Source organism: Martes martes (assembly GCF_963455335.1).
Source record: "Martes martes genome assembly, chromosome: 8".
NCBI classification, from domain to species: Eukaryota; Metazoa; Chordata; class Mammalia; order Carnivora; family Mustelidae; genus Martes; species Martes martes.
Window position 1 is genome coordinate 31,069,433 of NC_137895.1, and position 21,843 is coordinate 31,091,275.

Genomic DNA, 21,843 nt, shown 5'->3' on the forward strand with positions numbered 1-21,843 from the left:
AAACTTTGTTCTTGGCTACCATAATTGGCAAGAAAAATAAGCCTGTGCAGAAGGCTTTGGGCAGAAACTGGTCCTAGGCTTTGTTTTACCTTTATTTTAAAATGCGAGTTTCTGCCAAGACCAGAGGAGTTTCCCAGTGGAGAGGCCAGTGATGATTTGTCAGGGGTCAGAGTCCCAGCTGCCTTATCTTTTGTTTCTAAACAATAGAGGGCAGAGTAGGAATCAGTATGGATACCAGAAAGATTCTCTGGGGCCAAAGCAATAAAATTCTGCCTAGGCACCGGGCAGAAGAAGGCTCTAGAATAGAATACAGTTCATTGTCATGCTTTTGCTTTAAAAATCTGCTAAATACTCCTGAATATTTAGGGAGCTACTTTTCTAAGAAACCTCCTAGAAAATTACCTACTGGATTCTCACAGATAGCAGGGTGTGACCAACCAGTTGGTGTTTAAATCTGATGATAATTACCAATTCTATTTTAAACTCTTGAAACTATAATATTGCCAGACCGTTAGGATTTTAAGTCACTAACCATAAAAATCCTAACTTAAAATCCTAAACATTTCTGATCCTTCCATTCACCAGTAATGTTACCACAGAAAGACCAAAAATTGTGTTGCTGAATTTGTGTCACACGTCTGTAGTCATTCAATGTTTATAAAATGATATAAACTATGACTTGCTTATAGTATTTGAGTTAAGAAAAAATTATCAGTTTTAGTTGTAGATTCATCAGTTTTAACTTTTTATTCGGAAATAATTTCAAATATACAGCAAAGTTAGAAGCATATTCTAAGACCACTCACAAACTCTGTAATCCATATTCATCTGTTTTTAACATTTTGCCTCATTTGCTTTACTAAATGCTTGCTTTCTGTGCGCAGGTGTGTGTTATTTTTCTAAACTCATTGAGTCACTTGTATACTTAATGGCTGTTTATCCCTAAATACTTAAGTGTGTATTTCCTAAGTAAAGGATTTTCTCTTACATAACCACAGTATGGTTGTCAGTTTCAATAAATTTAGCAATAACAAAAATGTTTAAATCTATTAGCTGTATTTCAGTTTTATCAAAATTTTCTTTTCTTTTTTCTTTTTTTTTTTTTTTAAGTATTTCTTTCCCCCAGTACAAGATCCAATCTAGGATAATGATTTCCTTTTTGGACATTATGTGTGATAGAATAATGGCTCCCCAAAGATGTCCTAGGCTGTGAATATATCTATCTTTTACATGGTAAAAGGGATTTTGCAAATGTAATTAAGGGTTTGGAAGATGGAAGTTTATCTGGGATTATCCAGATGGGTGTGGTCTAATCTCATGAATCCTTATAAGAAGGAAGCAAGAGTGTGAGAGCCAGAGAGAATGATTAAAAGATGTTGAATTGTTGACTTTGAAAATGGGGTAAGGGGCCACAGCCAAGGAATGCAGGTCGTCTCCAGAAGCTGGAAGGGCTCCTGGGTGGCTCAGTTGATTAAGTGTCTCCGTTTAGCTCAGGTATGATCCCAGGGTTCTAGGATTGAGCCAGAGCTTCCTGGTTAGTGGGGAGTCTGCTTCTCCCTCTTCTTCTGCCCGTCCCCTAGCCCATACTCTTTTACTCTCCCCCTATCTCAAATAAATAAACAAAATCTTAAAATAAAATAGAAGCTGGAAAAGGCAAGGAAAGGAATTCTCTTGTAGAGCCCCTTAAAGAAACCCAGACTGCATGAACACCTTGATTTGAGCCTAGTAAGACCTGTGTTAGATTTCTGACCTCCGGAACAGTAAAATAATAAATTTGTGCTGTTTTAAGCCCACTAAGCTTGTGTAAGCTAATATCTCCTGTCTCTTTAGTCTGCTTTAAAAGCTCCTCCGCCTTTCTTTTGTCTCTATGACATTAAAATTTAAAGTAACACAATCATCCCCTTTAAGTAAAATGTGTGTCTTTGAAACATTTGATTGATGTTCCTTAATGATTATATTCAGATTATGTATTTGAAGCCATGATGCTACATAAGTGATGAAACGTCTTTAGGTTATCACACCCAGAGGCACACAGTGTCCTTCTTCCCCCCAAGGTGCTTAAACAGATCCCCTGGTGAAGATATTCCACTAGTTCTATGTATTTACTCATTAGCAACGCATGAGCAATATTTGAGGAAGATGTTTTAAGACCATGCACAGTTCCTCATCAAAGTTTTTCCCCCAAATTTAGCATCTATTGATGATTCTTACCTAAACCATTCTTTACTGTATGTCGTGTCAGATTTTAATTATTTTTATTTTTTTTTAAGATTTTATTTATTTATTTGATAGAGATCACAAGTAAGCAGAGAGGCAGGCAGAGAGCGAGGGGGAGGCAGACTCCCTGCTGAGCAGAGAGCCCAATGGAGGGCTCGATCCCAGGACCCTGGGATCATGACCTGAGCCAAAGGCAGAGGTTTTAACCCACTGAGCCACCCAGGCCCCCAGTTTTTAATTATTTTTAAAGGCAAGGTTAAACAAAGAAGTCATTGGGAATATATAACCTCATTCTAACCATAATCCTCCAGGCCACCTTCCCCCCACAGCCCCCTGCCCCGGGTGTGCTGGATGCCAAGTCTCCGGTCTCCCTGCCTGCTTTTGCCGGGCTCTGCTGCCTCTGAGCTCCTCCCATCTCCCTTGCCATTCCAGGACTTCTCATTTGAGGTTTTGACTCTTCTTGAGTAGACACAACTGATTAAACAAGCAAACACATACCTAATTGTTTTACCCTTCCCGCTTTCTATGCTTTGAATGCCAGAGTTCTTAGGAAACAGAAAAAAGGAGCTCCTGAAACCAGGCCTCTGAGACCCGCATTGTGTGGCTCCTTTCCAAACCTTCTACCAGCCCCACGTCCTCACGAGTTCCCATTGTGTGGCAAACCCTCTACCAGCCCCAAGCATGTCCTCGTGGGTTCCCTGTGGCCCCTGTTCCTCTGCACATGGTGGGACCTTTGATTCCAGTAACTCCAAACTCTTGGTTTCATTTTCACTTCTGTAAGGAAGCCTTCCTTTTCCTCCTTGATGAAGCCAAATCCTCCGGTTGGAAACTCCCTTTGTGACCGTCTTCAAAGGAACAGTTTCCCGTTTATTTGTGGATTTACTTAATTGATAACCTCCGCCTAGACCTGTAAACTTCTTGAAGACAGGGATTGTCTATGTTTGCTCTGTTTTTATAGCATCAGTGCCTAACGACTGATAGGCACCTAATGAATAACTTGCTGACAGAAAGTGAAGAAGGAAGGAGAAAAGTTCTCACGTAATCTCTTGTTATTCCCCTAAAGCACAATCTGACCTGGATGGAGTCCACAGGATTATTGTGAGATGAGTGCCTATAACGCCTCACATAATACCTGCACCTCAACATTATTGCCCTTCTTTTTTGATATATGTACATTTTATTAAAAATCTTACGCATAAGGTACTATGCAATTTTTAGGAATAAGGGTTTCCTTGAGGCTTCTATTGAACTACTTTCATTGAGGGTGCCTGGGTGGCTCAGTGGGTTAAGGCCCTGCCTTCGGCTCAGGTCACCATCTCAGGGTTCTGGGATCGAGTCCCGCATCGGGCTCTCTGCTCAGCAGGGAGCCTGCTTCCCCGCCCCCCCATTGCCTCTCTGCCTGCTTGTGATCTCTTTCTGTCAAATAAATAGATAAAATCTTTAAAAAAATAAAAACTAAACTACTTTCATGGAGTCATTTCCGTATTCAAGGACTTTCTCATTGTTCCAGCGACTAAAGGCTGAACGCCCAATTCCTGAATCTGATGTTCACGACTCTTCCTAATCTTGCCTCATCTTATTATCTTTTATTTCCCAACACAAACCTGCCACCCCAGGAAGATGCATCCCTTTCTCCTAAAATTACCGTGCTTATTCTCAACTCCAGGACTTCGCTCAGTGCTACTTCCCTTGGCCACGAATGCCCTTTCCTCTTCCATCCACTCATTCTGGTTCTACTGCACAGTCATGCAGTATCCTGCCCCTGAAAGCAACCTCATGATCCTCTTCATCCGAGGCCAGGAGGAGATCCCCCTTTCTCCCCAGGGCCGTTTCCTACTGTTCGAGACCCAGATCTCTTCTCTGGAAAAACTGACATTACCCCTGCTCTGCTTGACTCGGGGAGACACGGTGGTCAGTAACACCAACATGGTATCTGGTCTGTGGACCCTACCTTTTATTTAGCTCATCATCTCTGAATTTTTATAGAATTTGTCCATTTTTGATACCTATTCATTTTGAGTACCTGATCATATATGGCTTACAGAGCTGTTTAAAATTGTATGTGTTATGTATTTGTCTCAACGTGTTGTGAGAAATTAAGATCGGAAAAGCCCAAGATATAGGATATATACATTTGTTAGATGCTACCATTATTTTGTCATGCTTTCTCTTTTTACTGTCTTATATAGGGATTTATTTAGGAAAGATTAGGGATCAAATCTTTCACTCCTCTGTATTTCTTTGCCATTCAAGGAGGTAGGTGTTACTCAAAAAACTGCTCACCAATAAACATTTAACTGTTGTGAAAATATGTCCCGATTTCCAGATGTTAAAGGAGTCCGTCTTACTTGTTTAGAGTTCTTTGGTTTTCACTAACAGTAATGAATTTGAAACTTAAAGAAGGAAAGCAAAAAAAAAAAAAAATTCTAGTTATAAGGATGCTGAAGAACAGCATTCTAGTAAAAGGGCAAAGATGTGGCCAGACTTCATGAAGGGACTCCAGCCAGGACTGGAAAACTACCAGGTTTCCCTTTTCCTCTCTCTGAGTCTCTGCATCTCTGCCTTATGCTGTTCTGTCTGTGCAGAATTTCTTTGTGATCCAGTCACCTGGTGAAACGTAGCTACCCCAGACTCCCAACTTTATATATCTGCAGTTGTGGCGCTGCTCAGAGATGGCTTAGTTTCTATTACCTACCGGCTTGGGGGAGGGACTTTCCGATTGGTCCAACTGGCTGAGGATCTACCATTATCCAGTCAGGCCATAGGACAAGTCTCCTAGTTGTTGGTGGGGATCCTGAGGCTCAACCTCTAGGATTAGAAGTACTTCCTATAGAAACAGATTAAATCCTCCAGGTAGACACTGTACTTACCTACTTCTACTTCCTATATAAAAAGAAAGTATTTTTTAATGAATAGGTATAAAATATTAAATGAATAAAATATAACATTAAATACTCTTTTTAAGTAGCTCTTTTGTGTACTCAAACTACAGGACCCATCTTAATTAGTGATTATATGAAGACACTCTTCAGAATAGCTAGACCATTACTGTCTGGTAGAAACATAATGGAAGCCATATGTGTAATCTTAAAAATTGTTCAGTGGCCACATTTAAAAAAAAAAGTAAAAAAGGAACAGGGGAATAAGTAAAATAGTTTTTATTGTAATATATCCAAAATCACATTTTACCTTCTCAAAATAAATTAATGGAATGTTTTAAATTTTTTCATATTCAAAATCCACTGTGTATTTCACACCTATAGCACACTTCAGTGCAGACATTAAATTTTCATCAGAAATATTTGCTCCATGTTTAGATTTTCATAAAATTTACAATTGAAAGTGCAGATTCATATACCTGAGTTTTTCCAAATATACTTAAAAGTTTTCCAGGCCTGGGGCAGCTGGTCTTGCTCGGTCAGCTGAGCATCTGACTCTTGATTCGGGCTCTGGTGGTGATCTCAGAGTTGTGAGATTGAGCCCTGCGTGGGGCTCCATGCCCAGCACAGAGTGTGCTTGAGATGCTCTCTCTTCCCTCCCTCTATCCCTCCCCCAGCTTGCATGTGCTCTCTAAATAAATAAATAAAATCTTCAAAAAAAAAAAAAAAAAAACACACTTCTTCCAGTCACTGAATTGTATTGATTTTTTACTTTAAACAAGTTAAGTAAAATTAAAATTTTAGTGCTTCAATCAGCCGAGCTACAGTTTGAGTGGTAAGTAGCCGCAGGGGCTAATAGCCCCCTGTATTGGCTAGTACAGATTTGACAGACCCCGGTATTTTTATGGAGAAACATGAAGCTCTGAATAGATTAAGTGACTTGACTAAAAACCACAAAGTGTGTTAATAGTTGGGACTAGACAGTGAGCTTCTCGTTCATCATTTCTGCCCTGACCTGGCCATGCCGTTCTTTCGTCACTGTGCCATTTTGGGTCAGGGTCAGAGACCATTTATAGGCCTGCCCTGGGAAATAACACGTATTTATAGTGTTTGGGCTGATTACCAGCTTAATCAGATTGAGGTTTCTACATCACTTTAATCCAAGCAAGAACATGAGAGTCAGATGCCTAAAGAGAATACTGAAGACCCAAATGAATTGTTTAGGCAGAAGACCAAAATAAATCATGACAAAACCCAGCTCCTCCCAAAAGGTAGTTAAGATTTTGGAGATTCCATACCAGCATTGGGAGCACACACTGTTTTGCAAAGTGCTTTTATAGAAATGTTTGAAATTTGCCTGCCATGGAATGTTTGAGAGTAGCAGGGGAGTGTGTTCTCCATCCCTAAGAGTAAATACTAGAAGGAGAATAAAGCAAGTCCACTAAAGACAATCGGCATTTGCTCTCTGGGTGTGACAATTGGCTCGGAGAAATTTATTTTCATCAGTAGGACTCTGAATTCATTGAACTGACACAGAAAGAGCCATTTCCACTCCCCAGAGCTCTCTTAGTTGAGTCTAAGGACCAGTATGCGTGGTCCAGATGCGAGACTGTAAGACTCATGATCACCTTTGTGGAAAGCAAATACCGCAACTGCATGTGCTTTTTGTACCACTGATGAAAGAACCAGGTGAGTCCTGGCATCCTAATTTTCTGTTTTACATTTATTGTACAACCTTGAACAAAGGTTTTGGTTTTCCCATTTACGAACCACTAGCTCTTGGTTTTCCTATTTATGAAATTGGTGGGACTGGAGCAGGTGGTCTTCAGCATTCCTTCCAGATCTAAACTGTTGTGATTCTCAATGGCATGGCTCTACGTTCTTTGGATTTATCAGCCTGGAGGTAAATGCCGGAAGCACAAGAGGAAAGAAAGGAATGCTTTGTGCCTTGGGCATTCATACCTCTAATTCTGACTAGACTGAGGTTTGACACACACACATTAAAGCAAAGAAAACAAAAACAATCTAACTGGGCAGTAAGGCTGGTAATCAGATTAGTTGGATTAGAAGACAGGGTGCATGCTGTGGATATTCCTCAGAGGGCTCATGGTTTATGAGTCAGGGCTTTTCTCCGTAAGAATCTCTAATGGAGTCATTATCCCAGCTCCTTTGTAGGGAACTCTCACAATGTAGATATCTGCGTTAGGACCACTAAGGAAGGGCACAGGTCTCTCTATACTTAGAGCTACCAAATGGAGAGTAGTGCCAAGTATGCGTGAAGAAATGTTATAGTATGTTTTGTCCAGTGAAAGCTAATGGTGACTGCTCTTAGAGACTCACTGTGCATCTAAGACTGATGCAGAATAATGTGTCAACTTCTTTTAGCTTATAAACCAGAACAATTTCTTGAAAGAAGCAGGGGATGGAGAAGAGAAAGACATGCCAGACTCAGCAAGTCCCCAGGACGTTGGTAAAGCACAGTTTCAGCCAGGGTCTCGAATGTATCAGTTCTGGGACTGCAGAGGTGTTATATCACATATCATATAGTATCTATTTTATATGATCATATAGGACCCACGGTAAATTTATGTATGGTTTTAGAATGTGCATAGATATTTTCATTATTGGTCTTTGGAAGCAGTCCTATTCCTAGTTATGTTTAGAATGCTTTTAAGTATCGTAGGTTTTATATCTTTTATTTCATCATTTAGTTAAATCATTAACTTGGTCATGGTGCTTTAAAATCCCTTGGGAAGTTTACAGCTTTTTTTTTTTTCTTTTTTTAAAGATTTTATTTATTTATTTGACAGAGAAAGATGCAGCGAGAGAGGGAACACAAGCAGGGAGATTGGGAGAGAGAGAGAAGCAGGCTTCCTGCCAAGCAGGGAGCCCAATAGGGGGCTCAATCCCAGAACCCCAGGATCATGACCTGAGCCGAAGGCAGATGCCTAACCATCTGAGCCACCCGGGAGCCCCAGGAAGTTTTCATCTTTTGAGCAAATCTTCAGTGGTGATGGCATGGAAGCAGGTCAAGAATTACTGATGAATTGATTCAGTTGGTATTTTAGAATGATACATATTACATAGGAATTGAAAGCATGTTTTTCCAGTAGTCTTAGCCAGAGTTGCTGTAATTAACCCAGCAAATATAAGACAGAAACTACCAGGAAAGAAGATAAGAAATTGAGAGTCTGGAGTTAAGGAAAACCCAGGCAGATTTTCCCTTTCAAAGCAAGGAGTATGTTTTGTTTTGCATGTATATGTAGGAATGGAACTTTAAATTATATGTATTTCAAGAATTTGAGAGGTACCTCTTACCTCACTTCTTTGGCCTCCTGTGTGGTTTTATCAACTTTCCTAATTCTTCACATTCTTCTGCTAGTAAAATAGAGAACATTATTTGTGTCTTACATTCTTCTGATGAATGTTGTGAGTTGATATTTATACAGAACTATTTAAGCTTAAAATGGTTTCAGAAATCTAGGGAATAGTGATAATAATGCCTTTTATTAAGGCAAAGGGAAAAATTACATTTGGGAAACTTACAGCCTTCAAACGTGTTTCTTTTTTTTTTTTTTTTTTAAGATTTTTATTTATTTATTTGACAGACAGAGACCACAAGTAGGCAGAGAGGCAGGCAGAGAGAGAGGAAGGGAAGCAGGCTTCCCGCTGAGCAGAGAGCCCGATGCGGGGCTCGATCCCAGGACCCCGGGACCATGACCTGAGCCGAAGGCAGAGGCTTTAACCCACTGAGTCACCCAGGTGCCCCTCAAACATGTTTCTTAATCATAATCTTCGAAGAGTCAGAAAGCAGATCTATCATCTCACAAACAAAATGCTGAGTTTCCTGTTTCATTTTCTTTGCAAATCATTGACTATTATATTTAATTAAAAAGAAAATAGGATCTAGTCAAAGCTGGTTTTCTTCCAGACAGGTCAAAACTGGCTGATATTTAATTTTGTTTCAGCCTCAGAGCTATCTTTAATAAGTCCAAGAATCCTGAAAAGCTAACATATGACTCTTTAAGCAAATTAATGAAAAGATAGAACTCTGAATTGATTATACAGTTTTTTCCCCAAGGAAATTTGGCAAGAATGAATAATGAATGAAATACAATTTACAAGATGTTTAGAAATGTGTTTTTCAGTAGTGTAGTAGTACAGAAGCTCATATTAGCAAGCAGAGAATTCTTCATAATTTGTAAAGGGCAAGTTTTGGGCTAGGATTAGATGTGAGATTTCCAGGATTTAACTGTAAGAAATTATAAGTTAAGGCTAGAAAATTTTGCTGGGGAAAGTTGATTGCTTCAGCTGTTGATTGGGTATGTGAAAGTTGGGGACCGTGGGGGACCGTGGGGGACCGTGGGTGGCGGTGAGGGCGTTGTCATAGCTAAATAAGATCTTAAATACAGAATGGAAACAAAGAGTTCAGCTGAAAATAGAGATAAACAGAAATGGTGGCAGTAAGCACCCCAGAGTTCCCTGGTTTAAAAATAAGAAACCTATAGGGGCGCCTGGGTGGCTCAGTGGGTTAAAGCCTCTGCCTTTGGCTCAGGTCATGATCCCAGGGTCCTGGGATCGAGCCCTGCATCGGGCTCTCTGCTCAGTGGAGAGCCTGCTTCCTCCTCTCTCTCTCTGCCTACTTGTGATCTTTGCCTATCAAATAAACAAATAAAATCTTTAAAAAAAAAATAAGAAACCTATAACCAAAATCATTTCTACTTTAACCACAAAAAAGAAGAAAAAAAACCAACCCTGTTCACTTAAGGCGCCAAGACTGCAGAAACTAAAGGAGTACCTTAGTTCAGGATAAGGGAATTTGATTTTGGTTTTTCTGTGTCAGAAGATTTGAGGGAAGGATAGACAAGCATATTTATAAAGTGGAGTGAAGACAGGGTTTAAAGAGACTGACACCAAGAATCTGCTTGCCACAGAAAAATTTGCACAATTACAACGGAATGAATTAATTGGGGAAGGCTGCACCACCATATAAATACTCTTCAAACAGTTATTTGCAGTTTGTGCTGTATCCCATATCCTAGGAAATCTGCCCCTTGCTGACAGGGCTGACTGTCTAAAAGGGAATTATCACTGTTTAAATGGAGGGAGACTTGGAGAGCGATTCAGTCCCAAAGGAAAGAGTGACATTTTGGAAAGAGACCTGTGAATGATGCAAATGTGAACTTACATGTGCTTGAGATAAGCACTGATTAAACAAAACAAAGAATCCATTCTGAACATACTTTGGAAACACATAGTCTTTGAGAACTTGGTTGATGAGTTGAGTGAAATGGCCTAATTGAACTAATTCCCATTTGGGGGTTTGTTTATTCTACTTTTCTGAAGCCAGAGCCAACAATTCTGAAAGTTTTGAATGACATTTCGTGCTTCCAGGAATTGGGGCTTACCAATTTGTAGATAAACCCGTTTCCTTTTTGGCTGTGTTATATTAATTAAAACTGTTCTGTTAAATGAATAGAAGACGGCCCCCTTGTATAATTTAGGATAAATTACTTGGCCTTCCCCCATAGATATATTCTGCTGGTAAGAAGGGAAATCTAGTGGTTTGGTTCTTTTTACATGGCATCAGTTACTCCTTATAATATTTTTATTACAGCAGAAGTTATTTTAAATTTGTTAGGATCTTATAAACCAAGGCAATTATAGCTATCCTCAATCTTATTTTTCTCACTTGTTATATTTTAGCAAAGTTAAAAAAAAAAATTCAGAGCGTCTACTTAAAAGATCTTTATACAAGAAAACATAGTGTTAAAGTATAAAGTATATAAACTTATTTTAAGTAATTGTTTTAAGTAACGTTACACTGATTTTAAAAAGTAGAATGGATTTTAATATATCAAAGAGATTTTTTCCTAATAATCTAAACCTTTACTGGCCCAGAGCCATTTATAACAGAGGCTGGCAAACTATAGGCCAGATCCAATCCACTGCCTGATTTTATATGGTCAGTCAGCTGAGACTGGTTTTTACAGATGAACATTCACAGTCTATTTGATAATAGAGAATATTTTGAAACCCAGCTAAACAAAATGTTGACCCAAAATAAAGAATTTCATTCTTATTGGTAGACCTATATTACAAGAGATCAAATTTGATTATTATGCAAAAGACATATTCAATTATTGAGACTACATTTTAATTTTATAATAACAGTTTTATAGAAATTTGCTTTCTCTCTATAAATGTACCTACATAATATCCTTTATTTTCGTCTCTTGGTATGCAAAGCCTAAACTACGGATTACCTAGCCCTTTACAGAAAGTGTAGACCCCTGACACAAGAGTATTCTTTTCTCATTCATTTTTTATTCCCTCGTGCATTTGTTCAACAAATAGTTTTTGAGCAATTTTCCCATGCCAGAGACACAGTTCTAGGCCATATTTTTAAAAAAATACTGCCTTCATGAAACTTACTTTCAAGTTATGTGCATTATCTCTTCACAACTAACTTGTTCTATTATTCCCATTCTACAGAGAGGTTCAGAGACTTTATGCATCTTGTCTGGAGTTTCTCAGCCCAAATTGAACCCCAGTTATACCTGACTGTACAGATTTGAACTTCTAACCTAATGGGCAGGGCTAGCTTCAGGGGCAAGTCTCCATGATTGGTTTAAAACTGTGCTATCACCATCTTGTAATTATTCATTCTTGAACAGATTATTCATTCTTGAACAAATTTTGCCCTTGGCTCTACAAATTATGTAGCTGGCTTGCTGCTAAGACAAAAGTGCTTCTCTCTGAGAGCACACTCCTGTCAGGGCTGTTTGTTTTTTAAATATCCATGTGAATATATCTATGAAGAAGCCTTGGAATCTATCAAGCACTTCGGAAAAAATAAGCTATTTTTAATCCACTGTTTCATATTCCAGTTCACCAAAAAACTTCAAGTCCTTGAGGGCTAGGACTCTCTCCTACAATTTTTTTTTTTTTTTTGATAACTCCCCCTATGCTTAAAACTGTTCTAAGAACATTGTGAGTGAGTAAACTGAGTAAACCTTGTCAAGGGTAAGACGTGGTTCCATCTTTAATTTATTTCCATGGAAGACCAACATTCTTCTGTTTTTTTTTGTTTTGTTTTGTTTTTTAAGATTTTATTTATTTATTTGACACAGAGAGAGAGAAAGTGCACAAGCAGGGGGAGCAGCAGGCAGAGGGAGAGGAAGAAGAAGGCTCTCCACTGAGCAGCGAGCTCCATGGGAGTCTCAGTCCCAAGACCCTGGGATCATGATCTGAGCCAAAGGCAGACACTTAACCAGCTGAGCCACCCAGAGGCCCAAAAGAACAACATTCTTTACCATCAGTACTTTGTTCACGTCTTTATTCATTTGCAAATTTAGAAGCAGATGTTACATCTGAGTTAAACAAAACACAAGAACTGACCTGTTCTGATATAAGGAAATTCTTTGTCCATCAGTGACCGAAATACTGATGTCTTTGAAGAAAGATGCTCTAAGTTTACTGCATTTATAACAGATTCCTTTATCTTCCTTTCTTTCAATTTCTTGCAGCCTAGTCATTGTTGGATAAGAGTGATGGTGGAACAGTTGTCAGTCAGCTTAACTGATCTTCTGGACAAGTTTTCAAATATTTCTGAAGGCTTGAGTAATTACTCTATCATAGACAAACTTGTGAAAATAGTGGACGACCTTGTGGAGTGCATGGAGGAACACCCATTTGAGGTAAATTTGTATTCCTTGGGATGGTTTCTTACTACTCTTCTCTAAGACCTATGCTGATTGGGAGTGGCAAGGGTGGGTGGTGTCTTTTATTTGTGAAATGTTCCATTAAAAAAAGTTTTTCAAGGTGAGCACAGAAAATAGGTGGTTATAGTCACACTGAAATCCTGGAATATATCTTAAGGCTTAGATGTCATTTAATATAAAAAAAAAATTTATTCACACTACAATGTAAAAAAAAAAAATAGCCCTTTATTTTGTGAGGGAAGTCCTCATAACTCACCTTTTAGATTACAAATGTTCATTTGCCTTTAAATGGAAAATTGCCAGGGCACCTGGGTGGCTCAGTGGGTTAAAGCCTCTGCCTTCAGCTCCATGATCCCAGGGTCTTGGGATCGAGCCCCACATCGGGCTTTCTGCTCCGTGGGGAGCCTGCTTCCTCCATTCTCTCTGCCTGCCTCTCTGCCTACTTGTGATCTGTCTGTCAAATAAATAAATAAATAAATCTTTAAAAAAAAAAAAAAAGAAAATTGCCTATAACGAACACTTAGACTTACCCTATCCATAGTAATCATGTCACAACAGTGAATTTTACCATCACCAGGCCATTTGATGATTAGCTGTCACCAGCTTCAGAATGTGGGCCTGGCCTGGCAAGGCTGTGAGATTGAAGTATATTGACGAGGCAATGTATAGAGATTAAGAATGACATGTTAGAGTTCAAATTCTGACTTTGTCACTAGTTACCTTTGTGAACTTAACCTCTCTGCGTTCACTTTCCTTATGCCTAGAATGACAGTGACAGGACCCATCTCATGAGCTGACATTAGATGACCTGTGATTAGTGCCTTAGTACCATATCTGGCAAAATAAATCCTAATAAACATTTTTATTATTATTTTAGAATACCACATCCATAATAAAATAGGTCTTTGGAGACCTGCTTTGGCACAGAGTTCACAGTTCATTTTCTACCCTACAGGCCTACTAGGTGTTTAAACCTAAGGTTTTAGATACCATTCTGTAGTGTAAAACTTAAATACTTCCTTCTCCTTCAAATTCCAATTTCTCTGTAAGACCCAATATTCATCCTTTTTGTGTTCACTCTCAGAATTCTTACCATACTAAGAGCCTCCTCACTACATCTCATCACATCTGTTGCTTTGCTTTTTAATTTCTAAATTAGTGTGTCTTAAAGTCTATGACATTTTAGAATTAACATGTCTTTTTATATCATAGTACAAATAGGGTTCTGATGGCAGTGATAAGAGGTAGAGGTCACAAAAAGTAGGGCATCTGAGGAACAATGTCGTGAAGGAAATAATCCACCATTGGGGCTTGAAAGATGAATTAAGTGTTAGGTAAATGGTGATGTCAAGAAGAGCATCCCAGATACAGAAGAGTATTCATTACTAATCATGACACTGTGGCTAGAAGTGATATTTCTCTGTTGTTTTTGGAGATGGAGTTAATATGTATAAAGCACTTAGTGTTGTTCATAGCAAGTGCTACAGTGGGTGTTATTGTTACCTACTTTTATTTATAGACAATCATGCGTGTATGAATTTCTAAAATACAGTCTGGTTTGCTTTCCTGGGGAATTTCTAGAAATTAATCTTACTTATTTCTTTTATAACTTGGTTCTTTTGCTCAGCATTATGTTTATAAGATATATCCACTTTGAGGCATATAGCTGAAATTAAGTTTTTCCTGCTTATAGAGTGGGCTTAATATACTGATATTTATTAAACCACTCTTTTTTTTTTAATAAATTTAAATTCAGTTGACCAGTATATCATCCATCATTAGTTTCAGGTGTAGAGTTCAGTAATTCATCAATTGCTTATAACACTCAGTGCTCATCACATCATGTGCCTTCCTTAATGCCCATCACTCAGTTACCCGATCCCCCACCACTTTCTCTCCAGCAACCCTCAGTGGGTTTCCTATAGTTAAGAGTCTCTCATGGTTAAACCACTCTTCTGTTGTTTGATGTAAGGGTTATATTACACTGTTGCTAAGAACTTTTCTTGTATGTCTCCTCGTGTGTGTATGTGCAAGAGCTTCTCTAGTGCATTCACCCAAAGTTGGATTTCCGGGTTACAAAATGGGCACATGTCCAACCTTACCAGATGATACCAAATGCGCCAACTTATATTATTCTACCAATATATAAGAGTCCCCTTTTTCCGTATTCTTCCCACTATTTAGTATTATCTGACTTTTTAATTTGGGGCTATTTGGAACATGTGTTATAAGAGGGATGTTTTTTAAATAAAATAAATAAACTATAAAAAAAGTATATATATAAATATGTAAATAAATATATAATATATCAATGAAATTATATTTAGAGCATATGTTATAAGAGGTATTTTTAATAAAATAAATATAAAAAATAAAATATATAAATAAATATAGGTATATAATATAATAAAGTTATAAATAAATATAAAAAATAAAAGAAGAATCGTTATCTTAATGAGCATCTTTAAAGAACAGGGTCTCTAATTTGTTGCTAACATTATTTTGTTTTGATACTCTATTCACCTTACCCCCACCACCACTTCATTCCTTTATCTGGAGTTGAGCCCCAGACCAAAGTGGATGGGATCACCATCTTATAGTACCAATTTGAATTATGTAGGTTAAGACAGTTGTCTAAAAGTGTTAGTTTTACTTTCGTCTTTGGGGGACATTTTTATAGTCTGTTACCTCGACATCAGTTAGATCTGTAAACTATATGAAGAATATAATCCTGTTTTCTTCCAGAATGTAAAAAAATCACTTAAGAGCCCAGAACCCAGGCATTTTACCCCTGAAGATTTCTTCAGAATTTTTAACAGATCCATTGATGCCCTCAAGGACTTGGAGACAGTGGCATCTAAAACTAGTGAATGTGTGCTTCCTTCAACATTAAGTCCTGAAAAAGGTAAGACAAATAAGCATTTCCAATTCAAATGTGAAAAGCAAGCTTGAATCTTGTACATATAGGTAAGAATCTACCTCTGACTCAAATATATGTGTAGCTAGAGAAAGATGTAAGTGTACATGTCTAACACAAAGACATATATAAATGGCATGAAAGAAGTGATCGGTTGATTTGTTGGTTTTCAAACCAAAGCTTGTCATTTTCAAATATAAGAATTTTCTGTCGATAAACAATATGGGAGGAAGATTTATCTGATACTTGCTCGTATTGTGTAGTGTGTGTTACTCTTCATCTCCAGTTTTCTTAATGTCCCCTTTTCAAGCTTTTTCCTTAAGGTCTACCTCTGAGTCATGAATTCTGATCTTTACCAGTTACTCAGTATTGAGACTTGTTTTCCCACAGGGAAAATCTGTGTTACTTATGTTTGTTAAGTATGCAGGCAATGAATCTTTGCTCTGGAAGATGACTGTGATGAATTTCTTAATAAAAATAGAACAGGACCCAGTAAGAAATAAATAGGATCTGAATAATCAAAATTTGGGAAGCAGACCTTGAAAGTACTCTGGTATTGCACTTCAACCTTTTGCACACTCTGTAATTTATGTAACTCACCATGCAACACTGACACATTATTGCTTTCTATTTAGATTCCAGAGTCAGTGTCACAAAACCATTTATGTTACCCCCTGTTGCAGCCAGCTCCCTTAGGAATGACAGCAGTAGCAGTAATAGTAAGTACATACGTCTGATTTAATGCATGCATGGCTCCAGTTAGCACCTATGGGAGTATTGCATGGGCTTTAAAGGAAATTTCTGCAATTATATTATTAATACTGTTCTGTTACTGTTCTTCCTGTTATGATCTTCCTGAGAATTAAATATTAGGTTTCTATGTAAGTGATGAATCAGTAAATTCTACTCCTGAAATCAATATTATACTATATGTTAACTAACTAGAATTTAAATGAAAATTTGGGGGTGCCTGGGTGGCTCAGTTGCTTAAGCGTCTGATTCTTGGTTTTGGCTCAGGTCCTGATCTCAGGGTCAAGAGATCAAGCCTCACATGGGCTCCTCACTCAGCATGGAATCTGCTTGAGATTCTCTCTCCCTCTCTGTCTGCCCCTCCCACTTGTGTGCGTGCGCTCTCGCTCTCTCTCAAATTAATAAATAAATATTTAAAAAAAATTTTTTAAATAAGTAAATAAATACTAGGTTTGTAGAAATGGGTTTCCCTACAACCCAAGATGATCTTTAGAGTATTGGGCCAAAATCTGCTAAGATTATTTTAAATAAGTCATATAATTACTTTTAGAAATATGATTTAAGCTTTATTCATTGTCAACTTAATGTATTTGTTGTGGGATTTGCCTGACAAAAATGGAATTTTAAAATTGAAAGTACAGATGTTGGTTGTATAGAATTCTAAGGATATTTTCAGTTTTGTTATATCAGTATTTACTATTTTGTATTTGTACATCTGATGATTTTATTTACTATAAAATTATGTTAGAGGAGAATATGCTTCTTTGCCTTAAATTTCTGTGCTCTTTGACTAAGGATCCAATTTCCTGGTAGTCTAATGTCCTCCTTTCAAATACAAGAAAGGTCGTTATAAAGGTCATTGGATTTTACTAAATATTCTGATCCTCTAGTTTCATGGAAACTGTAGAAGGAAAAAAACTCATCCTATGATCTTAGTTAAGAAAGTTATCCCTTAAGATTTAGTAATGGGGCACTGTCATATGTTCAGGGACATAGAGAGGACCTACCTATAAAAAGGAATAATCAATTTAGGATGAATCCACAATACCATTTCTGTAATTCAGACAAATTTAAAAACTTATAAAATCCATTCGTTTGGGAATTTTTGGCAACAAAACCTGACCTGACCTAAACTGAGATAAGGCTGTGTATAGTCTTTCTCCTTCTAAAAGTGAATATTTATAGATTTCACTATAGAAATATTGTGTTTGATCACAGCATGCTCCCTAGACTTTGCTGAGGATATTATATACAATATCTGTAAGACAGAATCTTCTAAAATCTCAAAATTCTGAATTACAAAACACATCAGATCTGAAAAGTTTTAGAAAGAGACTGTGTTAGCCAGTTAAGGTCTTTCTTACTAACTACTGATTTTATTTTATTAATCTTTTCAAAGATGCAACTTTTGGCTTCTTAATTTATATTTCATTGGTTTCTCATCTTTATTATTTCCTTCTTTTTACTTTGGGCTTAGCTTGTTCAGCTAAGTTGTAGCTGAAGTCCTTAAGGTTGAAAAGTTTGATTAGTGATTTAAGCCATTCTAATTTTCTGTTGGAAGCACTTAAAGTTATAAATTTTCTTGTAAGCAACTTTAGTTGCATCCCACACACTTTGATATGTTGTGTTTCCATTATCATTTCTTCAAAAATATCTTTTAATTCTCCATGTGATATCTTCTTTAATTCATGAGTAATATAAAAGTGGGTTACTTAATGCCTAAAAATATTTATTTTTTTCTAGATATCTTATTGGTTTCTAAATTCTATTGTCAGAAAACATACACTGTAATCTTTCAAAATTTATTGAAACTTATGTGTATCATTCAAATAATGAGTGTAGCATTCTAAAATTTGATCAAAATGGCTGATAGTGTTCAGATCTTCCAAATGCTTATTAAATTTTTTTGTCTAATTTTTTATCAACTGCTAATAGAGGAACATTAAAAATCTTTTATTTGTGGTTTTTGCCCTTTCTCCTTTTGGTTATGTGTTTTTTACTTCATATTTTGAAGCTGTATTATTAGGTGGTTATAGATTGATTATTGTTATGGGTTCCTTGATTAACAGACCTTTATATTGTTAGTGAAATAATCATCATTATCTCTGCTAGAATTTTTTTTTTTTTTAATCTCTGCTAGAATTCTGTCTTGAAGTGTATTCTGTCTGCGTTAGTGGAGCCAGTTTTTCTTATGCTTACTGTTTTCATGGTATACCTTCCTTCTTTTCAACCTACTGTCTCTATTTTTAAAGACCATCTCTGGTAGTCAGTGTATAGTTGGGCCTTGCTATTTCAGCTAGGCTGTCTTTAACTTTTAATTAGGGTATTTTATCCATTTATATTTAATACAGTTATTGGTATGTTTGGATTTGGGCCTACCATTTTATTTCCTATTTGCTTCATTTGTTTGTTTCTCCTTTCCAGATTGATTTTGGGTTAATTTTGTTAATTTTATTTTCAACAGCTCTCTTTGCATTATTTTGTGGTTGTTTTAGGAATTACAGTATACATCTTGCAGTGTTCTACTTAATATTGTAGCACTTAAGAAAAAAAATATGAGAATCATCTTTTGTGCTGTGTTGACATATTGATCTACATAGGTTATAAGCCTCACAATAGTCTTATAATTATTGCTTTAAGCTATCCTATTTCTTTTTTTTAAAAACAAAAGAATATAGTTATCTTTTATATTTACCCATATATTATTTCTTAAACTTTGCATTCCCTCTTATAAACCAAACTTTCCATCTAGTGTTAATTCCTTTCAGTCTAAAGAACTTCCTTTGGTATTTCCTGTAGTGTATATCTACTGGCAACAAAATCTTTCTTTTTTTTTTCTTTTAATTAAAAAATGTCCCTGGGGACACCTGGGTGGCTCAGTGTGTTAGTGGCCATCTCTTGATCCCAGCTCAGGACTTGATCTTTGGGTCGTGAGTTTGGGCCCCACATTGGGCTCTGTGCTGGGCATGGAGCATACTTAAGGAAAAAAAAAAATGTCTTCAGTACTGCAGGTGCTTTTTACTGGATATGGAATTCTGGATTTTCAGAATTTTTTTTCAGTCCTTTAAAGATGTCACTTAATTGTCTTCCTGCTTTTATTGTTTCTAAGAAAAAGGCATCCAGAGTTTATATTTGTTCTAATATGTACTGGGTCATTTTTCCCTCTGCCTTTCAAGTTTTTCTTCTGTGTAGTAGTTTGACTAAGATGTGCCTAGGACTGGGGTTTTTTTGGTATTTTTTTTCTTTTGCGTTTTGTCAAGCCTCTTTGATACATAAGTGTATTTTCCCCAAAACTTGGGGAAAATTTGTCCATAACTCTTTCAAATATTTTTCTTCATTTTCTCTCCTCTCCAAAAGGAATCACATATAGTATATTTAATCACACACATAGCAATCACATATTTATTAGGTAGTCTGATCTTGTCTCACAGATTATGGAGGTTTTGTTCAGATTCTTTTCTCTCTCCCCAATCTCTCTGTTCACCAAAATGCGTAATTTCTACTTATTGTTTTCAAGTTTCCTGGCTCTTCTGCCATGTGTAAGCTGCTGAACGTTTCATCCAATACATTTTTTTTTCATCCAATACAATTGTTTTTAATTTTTTTAAAACTAGTTTATGGTTCATAGCAAAATTTAGGGAAAGGTATATAGATTTCCCACATACCTCCTGCCCATACCCATGTGCAGCCTCTCCTGTTATCAATATTCCCCACAGAGAGGGAATATTTAACCTTTGTTAAAACTGATAAACTTTCCTGGACACATCATAGCCATTCAAAGTGCCTATTTTATATAGGGTTTACTCTTGGTGCTATACATTCTATGGGTTTGAATCTAGTACATTTTTTCATTTCTAAGTTTGTATTCTAAAATTTGCATTTAATTCTTTGTATATTTTCCTGTTGAGATTTTTCCATCTGCATATTCATTATGATATTTTCTTTTTTGGCCCCTGGATGTATAGTTGACCTTTGAACAACAGGGGTTTGAACCACATGGGTCCACTTGTACACAGATTTTTACAGTACTGTAAATGTATTTTCTAAACATTTTCCTTAGATTATTTTAATATATTTAATAGATATAATGTATAAAATACGTGCTGTTTGTTATTGGTAAGGCTTTCAGTCAATAGTGGCCTATTAGTAAAGTTTTAGGGAAGTCAAAGTTACATGTAGATTTTGCTGTGCAGGAGGTTGGTGCTCCTAACCCCTGCATTGTTCAAAGGTCAACTGTTGTTCTGAATCTCTGAAGTTCTCATCTCCTGATCTCAACATATAGGTCATCTCAGGGTTGGTATGTGTTGACTGCCCCCAACTCCCTGATTATGTGTCGCATTTCCCTTTAAGTGGCTGGTTATTTTTGAATACATGCTGGATATTGTGGATATTATGTTTATGGGAATGTAGATTTTATAGCATTTCTTTAGAGACTTCTGAGTTTTGTACAGATAGGCAGTTCAGTTAGTGGCAGTTTATCTTTATTTTCCTTCCCTGTCTTGTTTTTGAGCTTTCTTAGAGGGAAGGGGGAACATAGGCTTATTGCTAAGGCATGGAATTTCTAAGGTACCTCTTGAGTGCCTAGAAAATCTCCCCATTTTGGCTTGTCAGAGCTCCTTTGTCTCTGATCAACAGTCAAGATCATAGCTTCCCAGATACTATTTATTGCCAGGCTTGTGAAGTCTCTTCCTTGCATGTACAGCTTATTTTTTTAACCATTAACTTAAGGAGGTTCCTCCAGAGATTTCTGGTGCTCCTTTTCTGCACAGTTCCTTTCCCACCAATAACCCTGCCCCACAAACTCCAGACACTTATGCATCCCTGAACTTCAGTCTCTGATTCCTTATTTCTGTGAAACTACTGAACCCTCGTTGGGTTCTATCTTCCATACCTCCCAGCCAGAAAGTGAAGACAATCATGGGCCTCACCAGATATGTTTTTACTCTTAGGGATTATGTTCTCGAGCTACCTATTGACTAATGTATGAAAATAACTACCTCAGGTAATTTGTTTAGTATAACAATTATTTAGGTTGGGAAGGCTAATATGCCATTACCATGGTTGGAAGCAAAGGTCTTTTCTACTTACCTCAAAAGACATTGAATATAAAACACCTATTCATTTTTTTTATTACAAAATGGTCAGCCTTCTTTTTTGTTTTGCTTTCCTTTTTTCCTTTTTGTAAAAAAATATGGATCTTGTATAATTTGCAGCTTTTTGCCAGGAGACATTACTCATCAATATGGCACTTAGATACCCATGCGCAAAGACTTGCTCTTGTAGAGCTTACGTTCTTGTAAGAGAAAGTCCTAGTATTTTTACATATGTATACTACAATATATATTATAATAGAAGT

The 21,843-nt window shown here is 37.0% G+C and overlaps 1 protein-coding gene across 2 annotated transcripts in view; it reads left to right on the forward strand.

Moving 5' to 3' along the window:
- KITLG (KIT ligand) overlaps positions 1-21,843 on the forward strand; it is an 85,182-nt gene that overhangs the window by 48,002 nt on the left and 15,337 nt on the right. Inside the window, exons 4-6 of one of the 2 annotated variants that reach the window (XM_080810332.1) lie at positions 12,626-12,796; positions 15,566-15,725; positions 16,373-16,456. In XM_080810332.1, coding sequence (XP_080666458.1) covers positions 12,626-12,796; positions 15,566-15,725; positions 16,373-16,456 — 415 coding nt within the window. The remainder of the gene's footprint in view (positions 1-12,625; positions 12,797-15,565; positions 15,726-16,372; positions 16,457-21,843) is intronic. The other variant, XM_080810333.1, reaches the window with a different exon arrangement.